General features: G+C 35.8%; 1 protein-coding gene across 5 annotated transcripts in view; it reads left to right on the forward strand.

Moving 5' to 3' along the window:
- The window catches only part of LOC106085290 (leupaxin), a 198,971-nt gene that overhangs the window by 74,076 nt on the left and 103,861 nt on the right, over positions 1 to 21,034 (forward strand). Inside the window, exon 1 of one of the 5 annotated variants that reach the window (XM_013249480.2) lies at positions 17,276 to 17,397. The exons of the other annotated variants lie outside the window; for them this stretch is intronic. Within the exon in view, the coding sequence (XP_013104934.1) occupies positions 17,370 to 17,397 (28 nt within the window). The 5' untranslated portion in view covers positions 17,276 to 17,369. Of the gene's footprint in view, positions 1 to 17,275; positions 17,398 to 21,034 lie in introns of those variants that run through there. 5 annotated transcript variants of the gene reach the window in all.

Here is a 21,034-nt window from a genome sequence, read left to right on the forward strand (position 1 = left end):
AGTCTAGCTCAAATTCTTTACCTATATATGGTCCCCTTACCACCAAAGAGATGTAAGTGCCGAATTTTGTGATTTTCAGTTTTAAATAGGAATCGATAACAAACGACTGTTTCCACCTTCTGTCAAAATTTTATGTCGATAATCCAAGCCGATATGATTTTACAATAAAATCAATTTCTATGTTAGTGTCATTTTAATTTTGGTAGATATGGACATTATAGTGACAGCGATGGACATTATTTTTGCCAGACGCAAGTACAAATTAAGCAATAATTGCATAAAATATGTAAGTTATCGTAATGAAACGTTTTATATTTGGAAGTAGAGTACGAATCGGTTGTTTAAAAGTCGGTCTAAGTATCTGAGTGGCGCCCCATCTGCGAGCAAAGCGCCAAAGGGAAATATTGGCCGACCGAGACAATATTGGAATCAAATTTGAAGTCTTTGGAAGTACAGTGGTCGCCAATAAACCCATATTGGTTATCCGGGACAACATGGAACGCAAATAAAAGGCGTTTGGAAGTAAAGTACGAAGGTCATATTCAAATTTGGAGACACCCAAACAAACTCTCCAACACGGAATTACGGGTCGGTTGAAAAATATAGGATTTAAATTAAACGACTTTGGGAGAATATTACAGATTTGATATATTTGGGGCGAAGGGAACGGAGCGGCCCAGTTTCAGCCACTTCAGTCCGATCAAATCTCCGATTATTAGATTATAAGTAAAAAAAATACACGTTATGAGCAATTGGTGTAACGCAAGAATTTTAATCGAGAAACCTTTATACATATATAAGTCTATACCATATTATGTTCCGATCAAGACTATATCGGCCAAGAGTTTAGAGGTGTCAAAAACAACTGACAGTTTCAAATTTCGTTGATATCGGGTATTAAGTAAAATTTGGGCCCATTCTTTCTACTTTTAATCACATAGCGGTCTATACGGCAGCTATATAAAAAAAATCCGATCTGGACCATATTCAGAAAGTGTGTTGAGAACCCTATCACAAATCTCTGTTCTAAATTTCAGCGAAATCGAATAACAAATGCGCCCATTATAGGCCCAAGACCATATATTGGCAAATCGGTCTATATGGCAGCTATATCCAAATATGGTCTGATCTGGACCGTATTAAAATTTGTTTAGAAAAAAATTCATTAAAATTTTGTATATACTAAGAATTACATTACAATTTCGCTTTTAACAAAAATAATTTTAAGGCGGCCCTGGCCTCCGCAAATGTAAAATAATATAAATATTAAATTTTGTCATTTAAAAAAATGTTTTTGAAATTTTTTGTTTAGAATAAATTTTTTCTTTGGACAAAATCATTTTGGGGGGACTCGGGCTCGAACTCCCCTGCTAAGTCCCTGGTGCCGACTACTGTTGAAAAATCACTTTTTCTAATTAAAAAAAAAAAAAAAATAATAAAAGAAATTGAAAGTTTTGGTTAATACATTTAAAACAAAACAAAATCAATAAATTTCACAATTCTTGTTCGTTTTTCTTTCGAGACGATTTGTAAAAACGAAACTTCAATTGAATTGAACATTTGTACCTGGAAGGAGGATGGATTGAAAAAGACAAAATCCTTAAACTGCCGACTACTGGTACACTTACCCTATCTTTATTTCTTTCTTTTGGCTGTAAATTAGATTTTTTTAATTTTGTCGGCAGAGCTGCTTGCTTTGAAGGAAAATAAAATAATTACCGACACCTATACGCTTGACATTGCTATAAAATTTTGAGAGCACTAAAATTTCTCTGTTATTTCAATCCTCTTTGGACTTTCTTCAATCAGTGTTGTTACTCTACTAATTATTGACGTGCTACGAGCATAAATTTGTTGTTACTACCAAAATTGTGTCCCCCTTTTTCTTTGCCGAATATTCTCTTTTGGCTAAATTGAACACTTTTAACAAGTTCTTACTCTCAAAACAATAACTGACTACTTGGCAAGTGTACATTTAATATTGGGTTGCCCAAAAAGTAATTGCGGATTTTTCATATAGTCGACGTTGACAAATTTTTTCACAGCTTGTGACTCTGTAATTGCATTCTTTCTTCTGTCAGTTATCAGGTGTTACTTTTAGCTTGCTTTAGAAAAAAAAAGTGTAAAAAAAGTAGATTTGATTAAAGTTCATTCTAAGTTTTATTAAAAATGCATTTACTTTCTTTTAAAAAAATCCGCAATTACTTTTTGGGCAACCCAATATAATATTGGCACTGCACTTGCTTGCTTACCTCATGACATGCGAGATTGATGTGAATTGAGTGGCACGCAGCGCGTCGTGACGTCATTTGCATTGGGAGGAAATGATGATGTGAGCGTTTTTGTTACCAGCAAGGCAAAAATGTAACCTCTAATCCAAAATAATAAATAAAAGCACCCTAAGTTCGGTCAATGCGAACTCAGCTTACCTAAGATAATGGATATTTGTTTATGGAAATTTTTCGTAAAACCAAGTAGCCCTGAAATTTTCTGCAAACATTTTGTATGATTTATTCAAGAATTATTATTTTTACGTAAAACATGCCGAAAATTGCTCGCTAAAACCCGTAGGTGTCTTTGGAAACGAGAAATATCCTGTTGTCATATAGCAAGATTAGTGTACAGATTTTTTGTTGAAGAAAATTTCAGATATTGCAGCTTTTTATTAAAAAAGAAGAATTAAAATGTATAAAATTCGGTGTAAACAAGATCATTGAAACATTTTACCTTAGCCGCTTTTTTATCAAATCGCATAAGAATTGCTCACGAAGCCAATTTGTGAGACGGTTTAATATGAGAGCTAAATGATAGCATGTGTAGATGTTGCCCGGCTTTCGCGGCTAACAGACGCCAGCACTTAGGTGGGGACAAAACACCAGACACCAACCAATTTAGGGGCGTGGTATGGAAAACAATTAGGGATTTTGTAAGTAGCACGGAATTCCTGACTTAGATTTTCTTTTTCGAGGTTACTTTTTTAGTATTTCACAACAAGCCGATTACTGCCTCAGATGTACATATGTATGTCCATTAGGATGATGAATTTTTGACTTTTTTCTCAAAAATTGTCAATTAATGATTTAAATGACGTTTATTCTTATTAAATATTAAAAAAGATTGCTCACAAACGATTTAAAAGTTCTATTTTTGTGAAAAAAAAAAATTGTTTTTCATTATTTTTAAATCATATGTCCAAAACTGAAAAAAGTGTCACGGCTTTGCGAAAAGCCACATAACCAATGAACAAAATGAGATATTGATCATGGAAATCGATGTACGTCTCTCGTTTTTATGCACAACTTGCTGACCCGAGCCCGCTCCGCTGCGCCTTCTTTTACTTTATATGGAACATAAGTTTCCTTGGAATATTTATATTCGACAATTAAAGATCTTTTAGTGAAATACCATGCTATCTTGACTAACAGTTTAACAATATAAGTGCCTTTATCTGAACCCCATATGATCTTTATTGGTCTACGAATTTAAGTTTGGATGTAATGTGTACTCCATTCTTAAAATTCTTCATTTCAGCCCGACATTCTCATGATTTCTGATTTAGGGGTGTTTTCGGGGGAGAGGTGGTCCCCCAGATACTTGGTCCTGAAAAAATATCTGCATCGTGCTCTTCTCTCATTTATTTAAACCCCATATTGCCATTGGCTTAAGAGGAGTTTACACGATGAGGCGTCCCCCAAACGCATGGCCCCAAAATAGGTTATCAAATTCGTTTTCTAATCTCAAATGCCTTTCACTTGAGCCACATATTGGCATGGTCGAAAATTTGTTCCCTTTGGGGAGGTTTTGGGAAAGGGGTGATGCCCTAAATACATGGTCCTACATTTCGATATCAAATTCATACCTTTATTTAAGTCCCATATTGCGATGGTCAGTAGAAAATTGCTTTTTGTGGAGTATTTTGGGAAAGGGGTAGATCCCCAGAAAATTGGTCCCGAAAATGGGTATCAATACCTTTCGTTTAAGCTCCACATTGACATGGTCGGTAAATATGCCCGATTAAAGGGTGTTTTGGGGATTGGGGTGGTCCCCCAAACACAAAGCCCGGAAAATATATCAGCAACGTACTCTATTTTCATATATCTATATATCTTTTATTTGAACCCCATATTGCCGTTGCCCTCAAAATTGGATATCAAATTCGTTTTCTAATCTCATTTACACACCTTATTGCAAAAGTCAGCAAATATGTCCGGTTTGGGGTATTGGCCCTAAAAACTATGAATATTTAGCTCCACTCTCTTTAGAACCAAAATTGTCTTGGTGAGCAAATACGTCCTATTTGGAGGTTGATATGGTGGGCGGACGTCCGCTAGACAGTTGGCCCCAAATGTTGATATCAGATACGTGGTCTGCTCCCACATACTTTTAATTTGAGCCCCATATTTCCATAGTCGGCAAAAATGACCGGCTTGGGGGTGTTTTGGAGGATGGGCGGCCACTCAGTGAGTTGGCCTTGAAAATATATATCGGATTCGTGTTCCACTTTAAAAACCCTTTTATTTGAGCCTCATATTGGAATAGTCAGAAAATACTTACTATTTGCGTGGTGTTGTGGGGGTGGCGTGGTCTGAATACTGATATCAAAGTCGTGCTTTACTCTCAAAGACCTTTCATTTGAACCTCATATTGCCATGGTCGTAAGTTTGTCCCCTTTGGGGGATGGGGAATGTAGATTCGTATTCTACATTCAAATACCTTTTATTTTAGCCCCATATTCCCACGGTCAGTAGTCCAGTTTGGGGGTTGTTTTGGGGAAGGGGTGGACCCCCAGAAACGTGGTCCCACATTTGAATATCAGATTCGTATTCTACTCGCAAATATCTTTCATTTAAGTCTCATATTGCAATGGTCGGTAAATATGTCCGATTTAGGGGTATTTTGGGGCTTGGGGTGGTCCCCCTAGCACTTGGTTTCCGACAATTGGATATCAGATACGTTTTCTTATCCTAAATACCTTTCATTTGACTCCCATATTGTAGTGATTGGCCTAAATATATGTTTGGTAGGTTTTAGGGTGGGACAGCCCCCCTAGGTACCCCATCCGAAATTTGGATACCAAATTTTTATTTTTAGGGTACTATATGAGAGCACACAAAATTCTGAAAATTAAGGTAAGGGGGAGGATCCGACCCCAAATTAATTTTTATATATAAGATTAAGTGAAGGTCTCTCGTTTTGAATCGAATGTACAGTGGTGGTCATACAAATAGGGACGCCGTTTTTAATTTTGAAAAATTTACGTTTTATTGAAATCAAATGATAAAAACATAATGTCCCATATGTTGTGATCAGGAAAGTTGCTGAGTGATATAAAAAGGCAACGAAAATTTTCATCCAATTTTTGCTTGGACTGCTAATTCGATGTATAAAGTAAAAAGGGGTATGATTTGTGCAACTTAAATTAGTTCTTCGGGTTGTTCATAAGGTTCTTAGGGCACAGTTAGCTGTAATAACTAGTGGGGTAACCCTTTCAGGTTAAGTTCTGCTCTTCAAATTGGGGGAAGGCTTATATATATAAATATGTCCTTTATTTACAATTTATGTATATTAAATATGTTACAAAACAAGGGAACCCACCACCATGGACTCTGCTAAAAATTTTTCCAAAATAAATTAAATTGTAGGGCATAATTTTATTCCACATACCAAACTGCTGTCGAACCAGCAAAATTAAAGCTTCTAGGAACCGAACAAGGATGATCGAGAAACCGATTTACATGGAAGCTATATCAGGTTATACAACGATTTTGGCCGTACTTGGCACAGTTGTTGAAAGTCATAACAAAACACTACATGCGAAATTTTAGCCAAATCGGACAAAAATTGTTGCTTGTAAGGGCTCAAGAAGTCAAATCGTGCGATCGGTTTATACGGGAGCCATATAAGGTTATTGACCGTACTTGGCTCCGTTGTTGGGAGTCATAACAGAATACTATGTGCAAAATTTCAGCCAAATTGAGGCTTCCAGGGGCTCAAGCAGTCAAATCGGGAGATCGGTTTATATGGTAGCTGTATGAGGTTCGTGACCGATTTGAAAGTCATGTGCAAAATTTCACCCAATTCGGACAAAAATTGCGGCGTCCATGGGCTCACAAGTCAAATAGAGTCTTAGACGAATATTTCGAGGTGTTACAAACGGAATGACTAGAATAGTAGTATCCTATGGTGGTGGGTATAAAAATATGGCCAACAGCAAAACGTTCAATGTGAACATAGGGCAAGGCTCGCTTGTACATATTGGAATAGGAACAGGAGCCGAATTTCAACTTGTTCTCCTCCCCATCCGAGAGTTTTTAAATGGGTTTGAATTCGTTGATCTGAAAGGTTCAGACCTGAATAAATCTATATTTTTATTAGAAAAACCAAGGTTTAAAGCCCCTGGAGGCAAGTTTAGGAGCATGGACTTATGGACTATAACAACGAATGAAGTTAGCATGTTGTGAACCACAAATGCTTTGATTGCTTTCTCCGTTGTATCTCAAAGGAAATGGTGATCCATACATTGAGTTTTCTTACGTTTAGGAACAACAAAATACCAAAAAAAATCACCCTAAAATAATTATGTTGCCTCCATCAGGATTTATAGTTTTTAAGGTATGCTGAGAGTCAAGTTTTTTTGTGTGGAAGACGTCGTATGTATTTTTACCATAAAAGTCAACAAAAAAAAACTTGACCCTCAGTATATTTTAAAGGCCATAAATCCTGATGGAGCCAACATAATGTCTTTCTGTGCTATTCAAGGTATGCTGTGGTTACCAAAAGTAAGAATACTCAAAGAATGGATCACCATTTTCATAGAGATGCAACGATAAACGCAATGAAATGCTCAAAGCTGCTGTCCCAATGGGTAGCAAAGTGGTGTCATTAGCTTTCCCCTGAGGACATTGAAATCCCAACCCCAAGTCAACCAGGAATCTACAAGGCTATCTAAAAGAAGCTACTCGGGTTAAGGATTTACTTTGACTACACTCTGCTCCTTGAGAAGACATTTTAAGAAGAACTCGAGAAGGTGTTAGATGAGTTCAACCTATAGGCATCAATTGTGATGATTGTTGCCGATTCAACAAGCGTTAATACCGGCAAAAAGACAGACGTTGTAGTTCGACTGCAGCAAATGTTCGATGAGAAAGGTCACCCTCCATCCAAGTTCAACCATTGCCAGCACCACGTGCTGGATCCCATGAGTCTACTAAATCACCAAACATGGAGCACTTCTTTGGGCAGGATTTAAAGAGCAATTATGACCAATTGATAGCAGCCTTCATCAATGGTAAAATTGAAATTTAGGAAACCGGGGGCTGGAGAGATCACATGAAGTTTCTCTTCCACCTTGGAGTGGGATCCCTTTTGTGAAGTTTAAGTAGATCCCAAATATCTTCAATACATGCTGGAACTCTCGTACCATTCTAGCTCCTTCGATTATTCTAATGCCTTAAATTCGGAATAGGTTGCGTAAAATCTGTTCATTCATTTCTCACTCAAGGGCTGATCATTGGTTGAGTAGACAATTGTTCCGCACTTAGGATTTCAAAGAACTATGTGTAGCTCTGAATGACTACGCAAAAGCTTGAAGACCCACTGAAAACAGAAGAATTTTCAAAACAACCAGTTCTGTGAGCGTGCGATCGAAGATATGCAAGACTAATACAACTTCTGCCGCAACAAGGACAATCTCCTACTAAGATTCATCCCCTCTAATGACAGCGTGAATACACAACTTCCTTGTGTGTTTGATCATCCTATGCAATGTTTCATAAAAAGGGTGATTTTTTAGCTACGCAAATTTCGTGTTTTGTTTCACTGTCAAACATCTTCAGTTTGGTCTACAATTTAACCATGAATGAAGTCTTCGAAAATTATTGAATTTTATTATCAAAATGTGTGCTCTGTTTAAAAAGTTCATAGCACGCTTCTTCCATTTTACGACGAAACTAATTTTTGGCTCAATCGATAGGTAAATAGGCAGAATTGTCAATTTTGGAGTGAAGATCTGGTGGTGGCTTCATTGGACCGTACTTCTTCAAAGATGATGCGAATCGTAACGTAACTGTGAATGATGAGCACTATCGTGAGATGATATCCCAAAGAGCTTGACTTGCATGACATGTTACTTTAACATGACGGGGCCACAAGCCACATGCCACACAGCGCGCGAAACAACGAAATTATTGTCACGAGTTCGGTGAACATTTTATTTCACGTTCGGGACCGGTCAATTGATCGCCTAGATCTGTCCATTTAACTGCTTTAGACTATTTTTTGTGGGGCTATATTAAAGCTCATGTCTATACAGACAAGCCCGCTTCAATGGACGCATTGGAAGACAACTTTGAGCCCACCACCCAAGACAACTTTGAAGCATTTCTTCGTAAGATACCGGCCGAAATGATGGAAAGAGTATGCCAAAATTGGACTAAGCGGATGGACCATTTGCGGCGCAGCCACGGTCAACATTTGCATGAAATAATCTTCAAACATTAAATCAGATTTGGAAAGATTTGGTGCATTTTTTTTTAATTTCTTTTTTGATAAACCTTTCTAAAGCTCCTAAAAATCACCCTTTATGTGGCTCTAAAGCTTGTGTTCAATTATATAACTGCTTACAGTGACTACAACAATAGAAATAGCCCAAAATGCTGCAATAAAAATTTTAAAATCAGTTTGCGCCTTAGCTTTTTTTTTATCGCATCACATTATAAATTAGATTTGATTTAGTCTTAGATAAAGCTCATCCAAATATGATACAGGGATATGATACAGATTGTGAAAATCTTTCAAGTTTAAGGAAGCCAAATCAGGAAATAGGTTTGTAACTAAGCATGAACCAATTTGGCCTATTTACAATCCTAACTGACCTACATCAATGAAAAAGTACCTTTGAAGAATTTCGCGAAGTCGGCATTGCTCATGCGAAAGTTAACATGCTTTTGGACAGATGCTGGTGTTGCCTGTCATATGGCGCTCAGTTTTTTCGACACAAAAATGTTACAAAGCTAAAATTTAATAATAAATGTTACACAACATATTTAAATAATTTTAATTCTTTTAAATAACTTTTACATTATTTGTCTCCTCAAATCAAAATGTTACGAACAGTTGTGCATCCCATATAGTATATGAGAACTAATCACAATTATCAATTTTTAACAATTTAATTAGTTGCGAAGTGAAGTTGAGTTTGACTTCAAGATATTTCTCCCTTCTTTAGGGTGCTGTTGACTTACAGTTGTAAAAAAAAAAACATTTAGGCGTATTGGGTGTTGGTTAAACCCCTCACAGCAATGGAAATATCGAATAATTGTTGCAATCGCTCATCATTCTTGTGGGGTCACCCTCATCCACCGTGAATCAATTGGTTCTTCCAAATCTATTCCCCTCTGGTCTCTACTTTGTCTTCCAGAACCAATCGAAAACGACCTGAAAACAAACGGCTTACAATCTGAGACTAATCGGCGTTATTTTGCCATACATTGACTTGTCTTCTTCCTCCAGACATACCCAGTACGAGTCACTGGAGGTCAAGAGCAGACGTTATACTGCACTGAATGTTGTATCAAGAAAACCCGATCCCGCCTTCACCCTGCGTGTGAAAAGTTTGTTATGATTGCATACTAAATGCAAGCGGACCTTCATAAAATAGGAACGGGCAGATAAACAAACAGACGGAGACTATACTACATCAAATCAGGTTGTGATTCTGTGTGAGTCGGGACACTGCATCACTACGAAAGCAGTGAAATATCTCACCCTCAAAATCATTAGCGACACTGTTAACTGACTGGAAAAGTGAAGTCAAAAAAGTGATCGAAGTAATGGTCGATGGATAAATAATTCCCATAGTAGAACACCTAAAAATTCTGGGCTGTCCCTCGATAACCTCTTCACGATGTCCATCTCTTTAAATGTATAGGCGGCAGTATTTGGAGAATGGACAGGCAAACCCTATTGATACCCTTTAAGGCGATTGACCGAACTGTGATGAATTACGCAGCTATAATGTAGAGTGAGCTGGACCCAAAGAAGAAACCTACAGACCTGTCAAGGCGAGGCATCAAGAACCATCACAGGCTGCCACCAGATGTGACAAACAAGGTCCTTAAGATTAAGGATTGTAGTGAACTTCTAACTAAACAATTTCTACCAAGCTGCCACCAGATGATTTGCCCCAACTTCCAACTAACCAAGCTGGAGCCCTCTCCTAGGAATAAGAAGAAGAACTTGCAGCGAAATATTTCATACAAGTTTTCATAATTATAACGCTATTAGTTTAGTTAATTTATTTATGGGCATTTTTGGGTCAGATTTCTGGCCTTTTTATTATACGAATAATACTGACTCTCACTGGTCGCCCTTAAAAAGGGTATTACTTGCACTTTTTAAAAGACATGTCCCTGTTGTGGTAAAGCCGAAGTCTGTTGGTAAAACAGTCTGGCTGAGTCGTTCTGATGTTAAGATTGCAATATTAAATAGGGAGTTTGTCCTGACCAAAATGTTTGCTAATGCAGCAGCCCTGTGTTTGCTGAAACAGCAGAATGTCTGCTGTAATGTTAGCAAAAATGTTTGCTGTTTTGAATAACAAATTTGGTTGAGTGTAAGCGTGCTTTCCTCAGACAAATGGACAGACGGACATGGCTAGATAGACTTGGGATGTCATGGCGATTTGCATATATATATATATATATATATATACCTTGTGGGGTTTTGACCAATATTTCAATGTGTTACAAACGTAATGACGATATTAGTATATCCCCATCTTATAGTGGTGGGTGTACAAAATTGAATCTAGAGCTATGGGTTTTGATAGTGTCCTCACTGAATACATTAAGATATTGCTTCCTTATATGAATCGGCACATGTTACACTTGAAAATTGCACGAGTTGTTCCTGGCATAAAGAAGGGCTCCACTACACACCGCAGCAGCAACTATCCTCCTATATCAATATTACCGGCTTTATCAAAACCTTTGAGATATTAACTAAGGACCAGTCATGTGATCACATATTTAGATAGCCTTTCTCTAGTTGATTCTCATCAATCAGGCTTTCGCAAGTTTCACAGCACTACATCACTGATGATTAGATTAACGGATGATATACGAAGATCTATTGATCAAGCCGGTATACTTGCAGTTGTTATCTAAGCAAGGCTTTTGACTACACCGAGAAGAATTAGTCTGCTGATATCAGCAAACACCGTCTGCTGATATAAAATTAAAAATTGTTAACTTTTCAATAAACCCATTCAAAATTATTGAACTCCTAAACAACAATTGAAGCATTTGCTATATGTTAATAAAAAAATCTACCAATTTTAGTCGTTAAATTTGTATTTAAAAGCATTAATATAATAGTAGTAGTTGTTTTGTCTGCTGTTATTTAAATTCGACAAAAAAATTTTGCAAAATGTAAAACATTGACATTGAGTAATGTAAAATGTAAAACATTGACATATGACATTTTTGAGATTTTTTTAACATTTTGAAATTTGAAATCAGCAGCAAATGTTTGCTGTTTTAGCAAATAATTACTGCTGTCCCATTTTCAGTAGACTTTCTGCTGTTACAGCAAACATTTTTGCTGTTTCTACTAACAAATTTCTATGAGTGTATAGATCACAATATCTTGTGCAATAAGCTTTTTTCCCAATTTTATGTATCGCCAGCTCTAGCTCAGGTTTGATTAGCACGCATTATGGAGTTCCCCTAAGGTTCCATCCTTGATCCTGCATTCAACCAAATTGTTTATTATGTTTGTTTATTATTGTTTCAAAACAGCAAAAATATTTGCTAAAACATCAGTTTTTGTCTGCCGAAGATGGGAAAGCAGACATTACGGCTGTTTCAGCAAACATAGGGCTGCTGTATTAGCAAACATTTCGGCCAGCTACTGAGGGTAACTTATCCATAACTTTGTTGTACTGGCTAGATGTCATTTTCATACAAATGTCATTGCACTGCACCATATAGTACTAAAATAAAACACAAATAATTTCGAAAAGACCAATTATATGTTATTTAACGCCGAACAAAATTATATAGATGGTCAAAATATTATACACGGTTCAAAATCAACCAATGACTCCTTTCACCAGTATAAGATGCCTTGGTTTTCATATTAATTCTCGATTAAAGTTCACCAGTCATACTGCGCATGTTTGACTTTTTCCTAAAAAAGATATATACACCCAGAAAAATTAGTCTGCTGATATTAGCAAACACTGTCTGCTGATATCAAATTAAAAATTTCAAACTTTAGAACAAATTCATTCAAAGTTTTTGAACTTCCGAACAACAACTGCGGCATTTGCCATATATTACTAAAAAAATTGCCAATTTTAGGCGTTAATTTTTTGTTATAAATCATAAATATAATAGTAGTAGTTATTTTGTCTGCTGTTATTTGAATCCGACAAAAAATAAGTAAATTGTTGAAAACTTGAAAAAAAATTTTAATAATATGCTTGTAAAATTGAATAACAAGATGGAATGTGAAAATTTTTGAAATATTTATGACATATTGGAGCACTTCTTAACTTTTTTTTAATTAGAAAACAACAGAAAATGTTTGCTGTTTTAGCAACAAATTACTGCTGTCCCATGTTCAGCAGAATTTATTTCTGCTGTTATTTCAGGAAACATTTTTGCTGATTTTACTAACAAATTTCTATGGTAGTAATCTTTACGTCGTTCTTCCAGTGCACACCAGATATGTGTTGGTACACGCGCTGCTTATGTCTCCATGACTTATGGGCTTGAAGTATTCACAGGAGCTGTTAAGTCTGATTTGCACAAACTGGAAGTTTGTTTCACGCAGTTTGAGATATGTTTATGGGAAGCAATGCGCAAAAAACTATGCCAGTTTCGAATATGCATTTCTTGGAAGTTCTTTTAAGGTATTTCTTGGCAAAAGATGATTGATATGTTTCTTTTGTGTTCTTAATTTTGAAATAGAAATTCTCAATAGCTTATCAAGCACTTCCATAGACGTACTCATGAGCCGCCGTACAGTGGGATATAACCAAAAAAAAAACTAGTAAAAAATATGCCATATGAGAACGGATAGAGAAAACTTTAAGAACAAAATGAACAAAAGTATCTTTTTAATACTTTTTGAATTTTGCAGACGTAAGTGTACTTAAAAACTCAAAAATAAATTCTGAAGACCGATCTTTCGAGTTACGGTTTTGGGTCCATAAAAGGAGCATTTATTGTCCGATGTCGCCGAAATTTGGGACAGTGAGTTGTGTTAGGCCTTTCGACATCATTCTTCAATTCAGTCTAGATCGGTCAAGATTTGGATATAGCTGCCATATAGACCGATCTTTTGATTTGAGTTTTTGGGCCCATAAAAGGCGCATTTATTGTCCGATGTCGCCGAAATTTGGGAAAAGTTTGGCCCGACCGAACTTAACGCCTTTTTACTTGTTTAACTTCCAATCTGTATAACTTTTAACTGTATTATCCTTTTCCATTGGAAAATTCTCCGATCACAACGCTTGTCTCGAAAGAAAAACAAACAAGAAATTGTGAAATGAAATGATCTTCGTCCTAACAGACAAAAAAAAAATTCGGCAGAACCCAGCTGGGATTCAAACCTGGACACACGGAGCAACAACGAGAGCCGTTGCCCTTGTCTAGCGTTCGATGCCATCAACACAACTTCCAAAAGAAGCACGGATTTAATGTGTATACCATGGAAGCTAGGTAGTCGTATAGAAAATAAGTCTATCACCACAAAACACATGCGGTTCAACCGCTTGTGTGAAATGTGTCAAACTTGTTAGTGCTGTGCTTACATCGTTGACACGTTTTTGCGGTATATTCGATTTAAGTACGACCTACCTATGTATGACCATTGAAGCCTCTACACCTAATGTGGTTGAAAAGCATTCTAATCAAAGACGAAACGCGTCCTATAGTGGCTGGTGTGTTGTGATCTCTGGCTTTCCTTTTCCATTGCGAAAATCTCCGATCATTAAGCTCGTTTCAGAACAAACGAGAAATTGTGAAATTATATTAAAAAAAAATAAATAAAAAAATTATCGTAGTATACAATTCGCGTTTTTGAAGACTTTGAAACTCTTTACCACCAGTTAAACAATTTAACTATTACCTTGTTTGACATTTCACCGAAAATTTACTAACTTCATATTAATTCACCACGGGCAATCTACCACATATTTACTAGCTTATTACATTGTAGGGAATAAGTGCCTAGCATGTTTATAGGGGTACTTGATACCAATCTTTTTAATTTGTATATTTTGAAATTTTACTTGTGTCCTTTCTGATACCTACACTCAGAGAAAATTGTTAGTAAAAACAGCAAAAATGTTTGCTGTGACAGCAGAAAGTCTGCTTAAATTAAGACAGCAGTAATATTTTGCTAAACAGAAAATATTTTTGCTGTTTTCATATAAAAAGTAAAAAAAAAGCTCAAAATGGCATAAATATTTCAAAAAATTTTATATTCCATCTTATCTTTCAATTCTACCAGCATATTACTTACAATTTGATAATTTTTGAACGAATTTTAATAACGGCACAAAAATTACTACCACTATTATATTGTTTTAAACAAAAAATTCACGTCTGTAATTAAATTCACGTCAATTTTTTTATAATATAGCAAATGCCTCACTTTGTTGTTTAGAATTTCAAAAATTTTATATGGATTCATTCAAAAGTTAATTTTTTGTTTTAAATAATATCAACAGATAGTGTGTGCTGATATCAGCAGACTTATTTCTCTGGGTGTAGTTGTAATTACTATTATATAAAAATGAAAGTGTTGCGCTTTGTTTGTTTGTATGTTACCTATCAAAGGCCTGCGCAAGATCATTCATTTTTGCTTTCAATGCACACTAACAATCATAGAGTATGTCAAGAACTGAACTCCTTGTTTAAAAATACAACATTGTATTAGACAATTGAGAACTGAGTAAAACTGATAAACGATACACCAAGAAACGAGATGAGTGAATGCATAAAACGGGCCCTTGAGAAAAAAGAGAGATTGATTCGGATTTCAGTGAGTGCACGTTGTACAATGCATGTGCATTAGATAAAGTACTATTTTTCTTGTCGTCGGCTTTCGTAGTGCGAAATTCGTACGAAGGCAACGTAGTTGACTTGACAAAAGCATAGGTAAACACACACACGCCTATTTTTTTTTATATGAAAAAAAAAATTGTTTGCAAACGATTTGTGTCATCAGTTTATATTTTGAAAACACTTTCATATACAGCGATTAATTTCTCAACTCACTGTAGCGGCTATGAATTCGAGATAAAAATGCTCCCAAGTACTAAATGGTGGTTGTTTTACAAGATCATCTACTCAACAGCAACTTGTTCGTTTCACTCTATATTTAGCGTGTCGCTCTTTAGTCATCTTAAAATACAACATCATGTGGGTTCAGTGTTCACGAGTTCAGCAAAAACAGTCACCAATGAATAGTGATGTGCAGGGCTTTGTAACCTATACCCTCAAAATCGGCTGAACCGATTTGCGGGACATTTTCACAGATGGTAGAGTTTGGCCCCCGGATGGATATAAGGTACCCCATTTTTTTGATATCCAATGGGGGAGCAGGTCTTCTCCCTTACCCCAATTTTCGAAAACGCCTGATCTCGGAGATGGGTACACCGATTTAAGGAAAATTTGGTTGCACACTTGTCATAACTCAAAAAAGCGAAATTGGTAGAAAACTTTGGAGTCAAATAACCGTGAAGGACGGCATACCCAAAATGCACCCAAAAGGACATGTTTATCGATTGGGACAGTATGGGCATCAAATGAAAGGCATTTAAGGGTAGTTTACGAACTTGAGATAACAATTTGACCCCAATTGTCGGATGCCCGCCCCACCTCCAAAAACCGTCCAAAACTGCATGTTTATCGATTGAAGCAATATGATATAAACATTTCGTGTCGCCCCAAATTGAATCTAAACCGAACGATATGGGAATCTAATTAAAGGTATGTAAATGCAAATTAGCCCACTAAGGAACAGTGGCAAACTTCTCACATATGCCTGAGTGCTGTCCGATCAAATTTTAAGCTCAAAGATAGGGGGCCACCTTTATATAGCCGAGTCCGAACGGCGTGCCGCAGTGCGAGACCTCTTTGGGGAGAAGTTTTTAACATGGCATAGTACCTCACAAACGTCGCCAGCATTAGGAGGGGATAACCACCGCTGACTTACCTCTGCATTACGGTGGCCCCCAATGAAAGGTAAAACGATATTTAAATACGTATATATTTTTAGAGTGTAGCCAGCTAGTAGCTAAATATTTGCTACAGATTGTAATACTCCTTTAACACATACTTCTATCAATGTAGTGCTAGATTGATTAATTAATAAATAAAATAATGAATTGAATAGTTGGATTTTTAAGAACCTAATTCGTCAACATCTCGCTATCCTCTCAAAACCGCCGCGTACAAAAAGGTTTGCAGAATAACCACTAGAAGGCTGTAACCAATGTGACCTCTTCATACCGACCGAATTTAGTCCCTGGCAGATGCACGCCACCCATTGCAGATGAAAAAACCTGGCAAAGAAAGAAAGAACTACACTGGCCCAATTAAATGTGAATGGTACCCTCGTACCCTTCGAGGTTAGACGATACCATCCACATCATTTTGCCATGCATGCAACACAAGTCCCCATGACACCAATCATCTGCGGAGTTACTGTGTAACGCTACAATTGAAGAGGCCAGATTTTTGAAGTTAGATATAGACGAGTCTGAAAAATCTTCGAACGAATCAATGTATATAACTACAGCGATCGCACCAGAAAGGAAAATGTCTGCAAATAGAATGTTGTAAAATTCCACATTTTGCCGCACTACGTTAGCAATAGTCCCGTTTTAGTGCTAATATGCCATTAACCTCCTCCTATGTAAACTTTGAACTCATCGCCGTAAGCCAATATGACATCATTCAAGCTTCTATGAATGTAGCTAGCTAGCATCGAGTGTCTTGCGTTATTCGTCGTCTTTATTTTACGATGCATTATTTTTTATGATTTTCGTAATTTAAGCTTCAAAACATTAGCTCTGTGATAAGTCGAGTTGGATTTTTTTTTATTTTCATTGTGTTTGAAAGCAATTAACAATGCTCTCGTGCTTCGTTCTCTAGAAATGTTTGCTATTGCAAAGCGTAAAAAAACGCATACAACAATTTGCATTCTCATTCATTCTCCTATGTCCGGCAAAAAATAGTTTTTAGTTGGAATTCAGCCTTTGCTTCCAATCGTCTGAAAGGCAACTTTCGCCGCCGTTAGCTTCATTTACAAAATTACGTCAAAGAGATTCGTTAAACATCCGATACAGAGTCATCATGCTTGCCGTTTGTAGCTGTGGTGACGGTAAGCAAAATATGAACGCTTTTAGTTGTCCCCAAGGGTGGAAGAGCTATCGATCGATTATTGAATTTCCATTAAAAAGAATTCTTGAATTCCGAATTTAATTTTGAACAATTCCGCAATTTATTTGTATCAATGTTGTCATCGCCGACGGCAGCGCTACAGCGTCACCAGCAGTGTGGGCAGTATTGGAAAAGGCGTTGAACGCACACCGACAAAACTATTAAGAAATTTATTTGTGAACGAACACTTTTCAATACGACACAATGTGTATTTTATGTGAATTTTGTTTTTCTCTCCACTGGAAAACTGGACCACCTTGTGTTGTTGGTGTTCAGTGTATTTTTGTTCCATCACTGTTGTTTTGTTTTGTTCTAAGTATTGGAACTGGATTGTGAATGGATTCAACTATGACTGTATTTTTGATAATCTGTCGGAGAAATTGTATGATCTGTGGTGTAGATTGGGACTAGAATCACAAATTACTTGCAAAAAAGTTTGGTAATAGTGTCAAAAAAGGTTGACGAGGAAAACAATTTTGTTTAAGCGAATTTTTTACTAAAACTACGTTTGACTTCTTTCGCAGCGAAAATGCCTAAATGTTAAATGTTAAACAATTACACACAGCAAAGACAACATCATTGAAACAGAATCGATTGGTGCTCATTTCGTGAGCATTTAATTACATTTGCAATTAATTGAAGCGAAATTTATATTGGCGCAGCGGCATGTCGCTACTATTGGGTTGCCCAAAAAGTAATTGCGGATTTTTCATATAGTCGGCGTTGACAAATTTTTCACAGCTTGTGACTCTGTAATTGCATTCTTTCTTCTGTCAGTTATCACCTGTTACTCTTAGCTTGCTTTAGAAAAAAAGTGTAAAAAAAGTATATTTGATTAAAGTTCATTCTAAGTTTTATTAAAAATGCATTTACTTTCTTTTAAAAAATCCGCAATTACTTTTTGGGCAACCCAATATTTTGTTTATAGAACTCACCACTACCACTTCTATGAAATGTATTCGCATTTACTTCGTTACCATTTGCATTTACTTTCTTTTAAAAAATCCGCAATTACTTTTTGGGCAACCCAATATTTTGTTTATAGAACTCACCACTACCACTTCTATGAAATGTATTCGTTACCATTTTTTTATAATGAATTTTGACAGTTGTTCGGCCGAAAAATCGAAGTCAGTACAAGGCTTTATGTGTAACTTACGAAAGTTTCTCTTTTTTTTAGTTTCATACCTAAACATTTTTTTTTTGATTCTATTGAAATTTTGTTCTTTCAGAATATACCTATGATCATTAAAGGAAATGTAACAGAAAGTTTCTTTTAATCATTGGAAATATTTCCTATTTGCAAATGTTGGCTCAGAAATAAAAATTTTTAATGGTTAAGAAAGTGACAATTTAAAAACGGGTTAAGTTTTAATTTAGTTAATCGGCTATGATTAAGGCATGTAAGGCTCAAGGAGCTAAATCGAGGGATCGGTTTATATGAAGGCTATGTCTTTGTGTGACATTTATCGCCGGTATTGGAGGGTAGACTTGTTAGCAAACACAAGTTTTGAGCTTCTCTACATAGAAAAAAAAATTAAAATCTAGGTTAAAAACAGAGGCCTATTCTCGCATCCTTTATTGAGCGAGTTTTTGTTCGAAGATTAATTCCGTTTCTTAAGTACCAATTTTAAGTACCAGGCTTACGATCGTAATTTGTCGAAAAGTTGTCGATTTCGGAAAAGAGAAAATCGATACGCCGAACATATTTTGCCATCTCAAAGGTATACAAAGCAAATGGTAGATGTGAAAAAAGTTATTACTACTAAAAATATAAATCACTTGGCATTTAGAATTCGTCTGAAGTAGACGCTTCGGGATTCGGTGCTTAGTCATCGTTATACGAAATATGCAGTTGTTTTTTTTAGCGATATGTTACTGTTTTTACCCATAAATTGTTGTTCTATGCGAAAGAGGATAAAAATATGTGGATTACGTCGTCTCTAGCATACACAACGGTGCTTGTTTGATGTTTGTTTTTTCGGGTGGGCACAAGGAGAACAACAACAGCCAAAGTACAATTGGATAAAGTCAGAACCGTTTCCTTGAAAAAATATCCATCTGCCTAGTTTCTTGGAAATGGACCAAATTTTGTTATTTACGAAATAGTGAGTGGTGAACGAATCGAGTGACAAAAAGAAAAACATGTTAGTGGTCTAGGCAGTAAGTTCTTCAATAATTTGTTAACTGTTATGTTATGACTTTCCGTATTTTAAAAAGTAAAGACGCTCAAAATTTTGGTACATTTTGGAATTTGTCGACTTAATTCTAATCGATTTATGATCAAAATATGCGTATTGATGGCATTATGGCTTCTTTAGCATTGATCTAAATGTAAAATATGAGAGATAAATGTTTTTCTGTTGGGTTTACTATGTCTAAATCCGAAACAGTTATGTCGAGAGTCAAGAGAAAATCCCTACTGCCAAATTTGGATAGAATCGGTTAACAAATGGCCACATTATTACAATATCAATTCAAATCGGACGAACATAAGTTATATTAAGAGTCATAAGAAAATCCTTTCTGCAAAATTTCGAGTGAATCGGTTGACAAATGATCACTTTATAGCAATATTTCTGAAAATTAGACGAACATATATGTGGGAGCTATATCCAAATCTGAACGGATTTTTTCGAATTTCAATAGTCTTTGTCTCTTGGCCAAAAATGATGTCATTGCCAATTTTGAAGACGATCCGACAAAAATTGCGACCTGTAGTTTGTACACAAATTAACATGGACAGGCGGACAGACAAACAGACAGACATAGCTAGATCGAATCAGAATTGATTCTGAGTCGATCGGTATACTTATCAATGGGTCTATCCCTCTTCCTTCTGTGTTCTGTGTATTACAAACAAATGCGCTAAGTTATAATACCCTGGATTCCATAGTGGTGGTGTAGCGTATAAAAAATCTGAATTCAATAAAAACATGATTGATTCAATTCAATTTTTAATTGAAAACATTTTCAATTACATATTTAATGGAAAAAATTTTTTCGTGATATTCTTTTCTGTGTGCGTTATCTAACATCTTCAGTGCCGTTTTTCAATTCAATATGCTCTCTATGTGGATAATAAACTATTAAAATAAGATAATTTTGTTAATGTCCGCCAATTTGTTGCGTTTGGAATTCGTCCATTCTATTTGTTCGCATCATAATTTTTCCGCTTTTGACTATTTCAGCGTAAGGGTTTTCAAATACATTTGTTTTACTTTGATATTAAAATAAATAAATTATATTTTATGAAGAGATAAAAGAACTACACTTTTTATTTTCCTTGATATATCTTTTTTGTCCATCCATGCTACTTTATTTATATTTAACTCATTCTCACTTCCTTTTTTGCTTTATACATGTGTGAAAGGGAACACAATATAATCTTGATCAATGCACAATTTATACTATTGAATAACAATTTCATTCATATCATTAAAAATATGTTCAACGTATGCTTTGTTTACCAATCGCGGTTGGAAAATAATTTGGCACTATATGCTCTTAAATTATAAGATAAAAAATAATAAATTAAAACTTTTTTTTAAGTATTTATGCAATTGATTGACCATTTT

The sequence above is a fragment of the Stomoxys calcitrans genome, chromosome 3 (genome assembly GCF_963082655.1).
Source record: "Stomoxys calcitrans chromosome 3, idStoCalc2.1, whole genome shotgun sequence".
In the NCBI taxonomy this organism is placed as follows: domain Eukaryota; kingdom Metazoa; phylum Arthropoda; class Insecta; order Diptera; family Muscidae; genus Stomoxys; species Stomoxys calcitrans.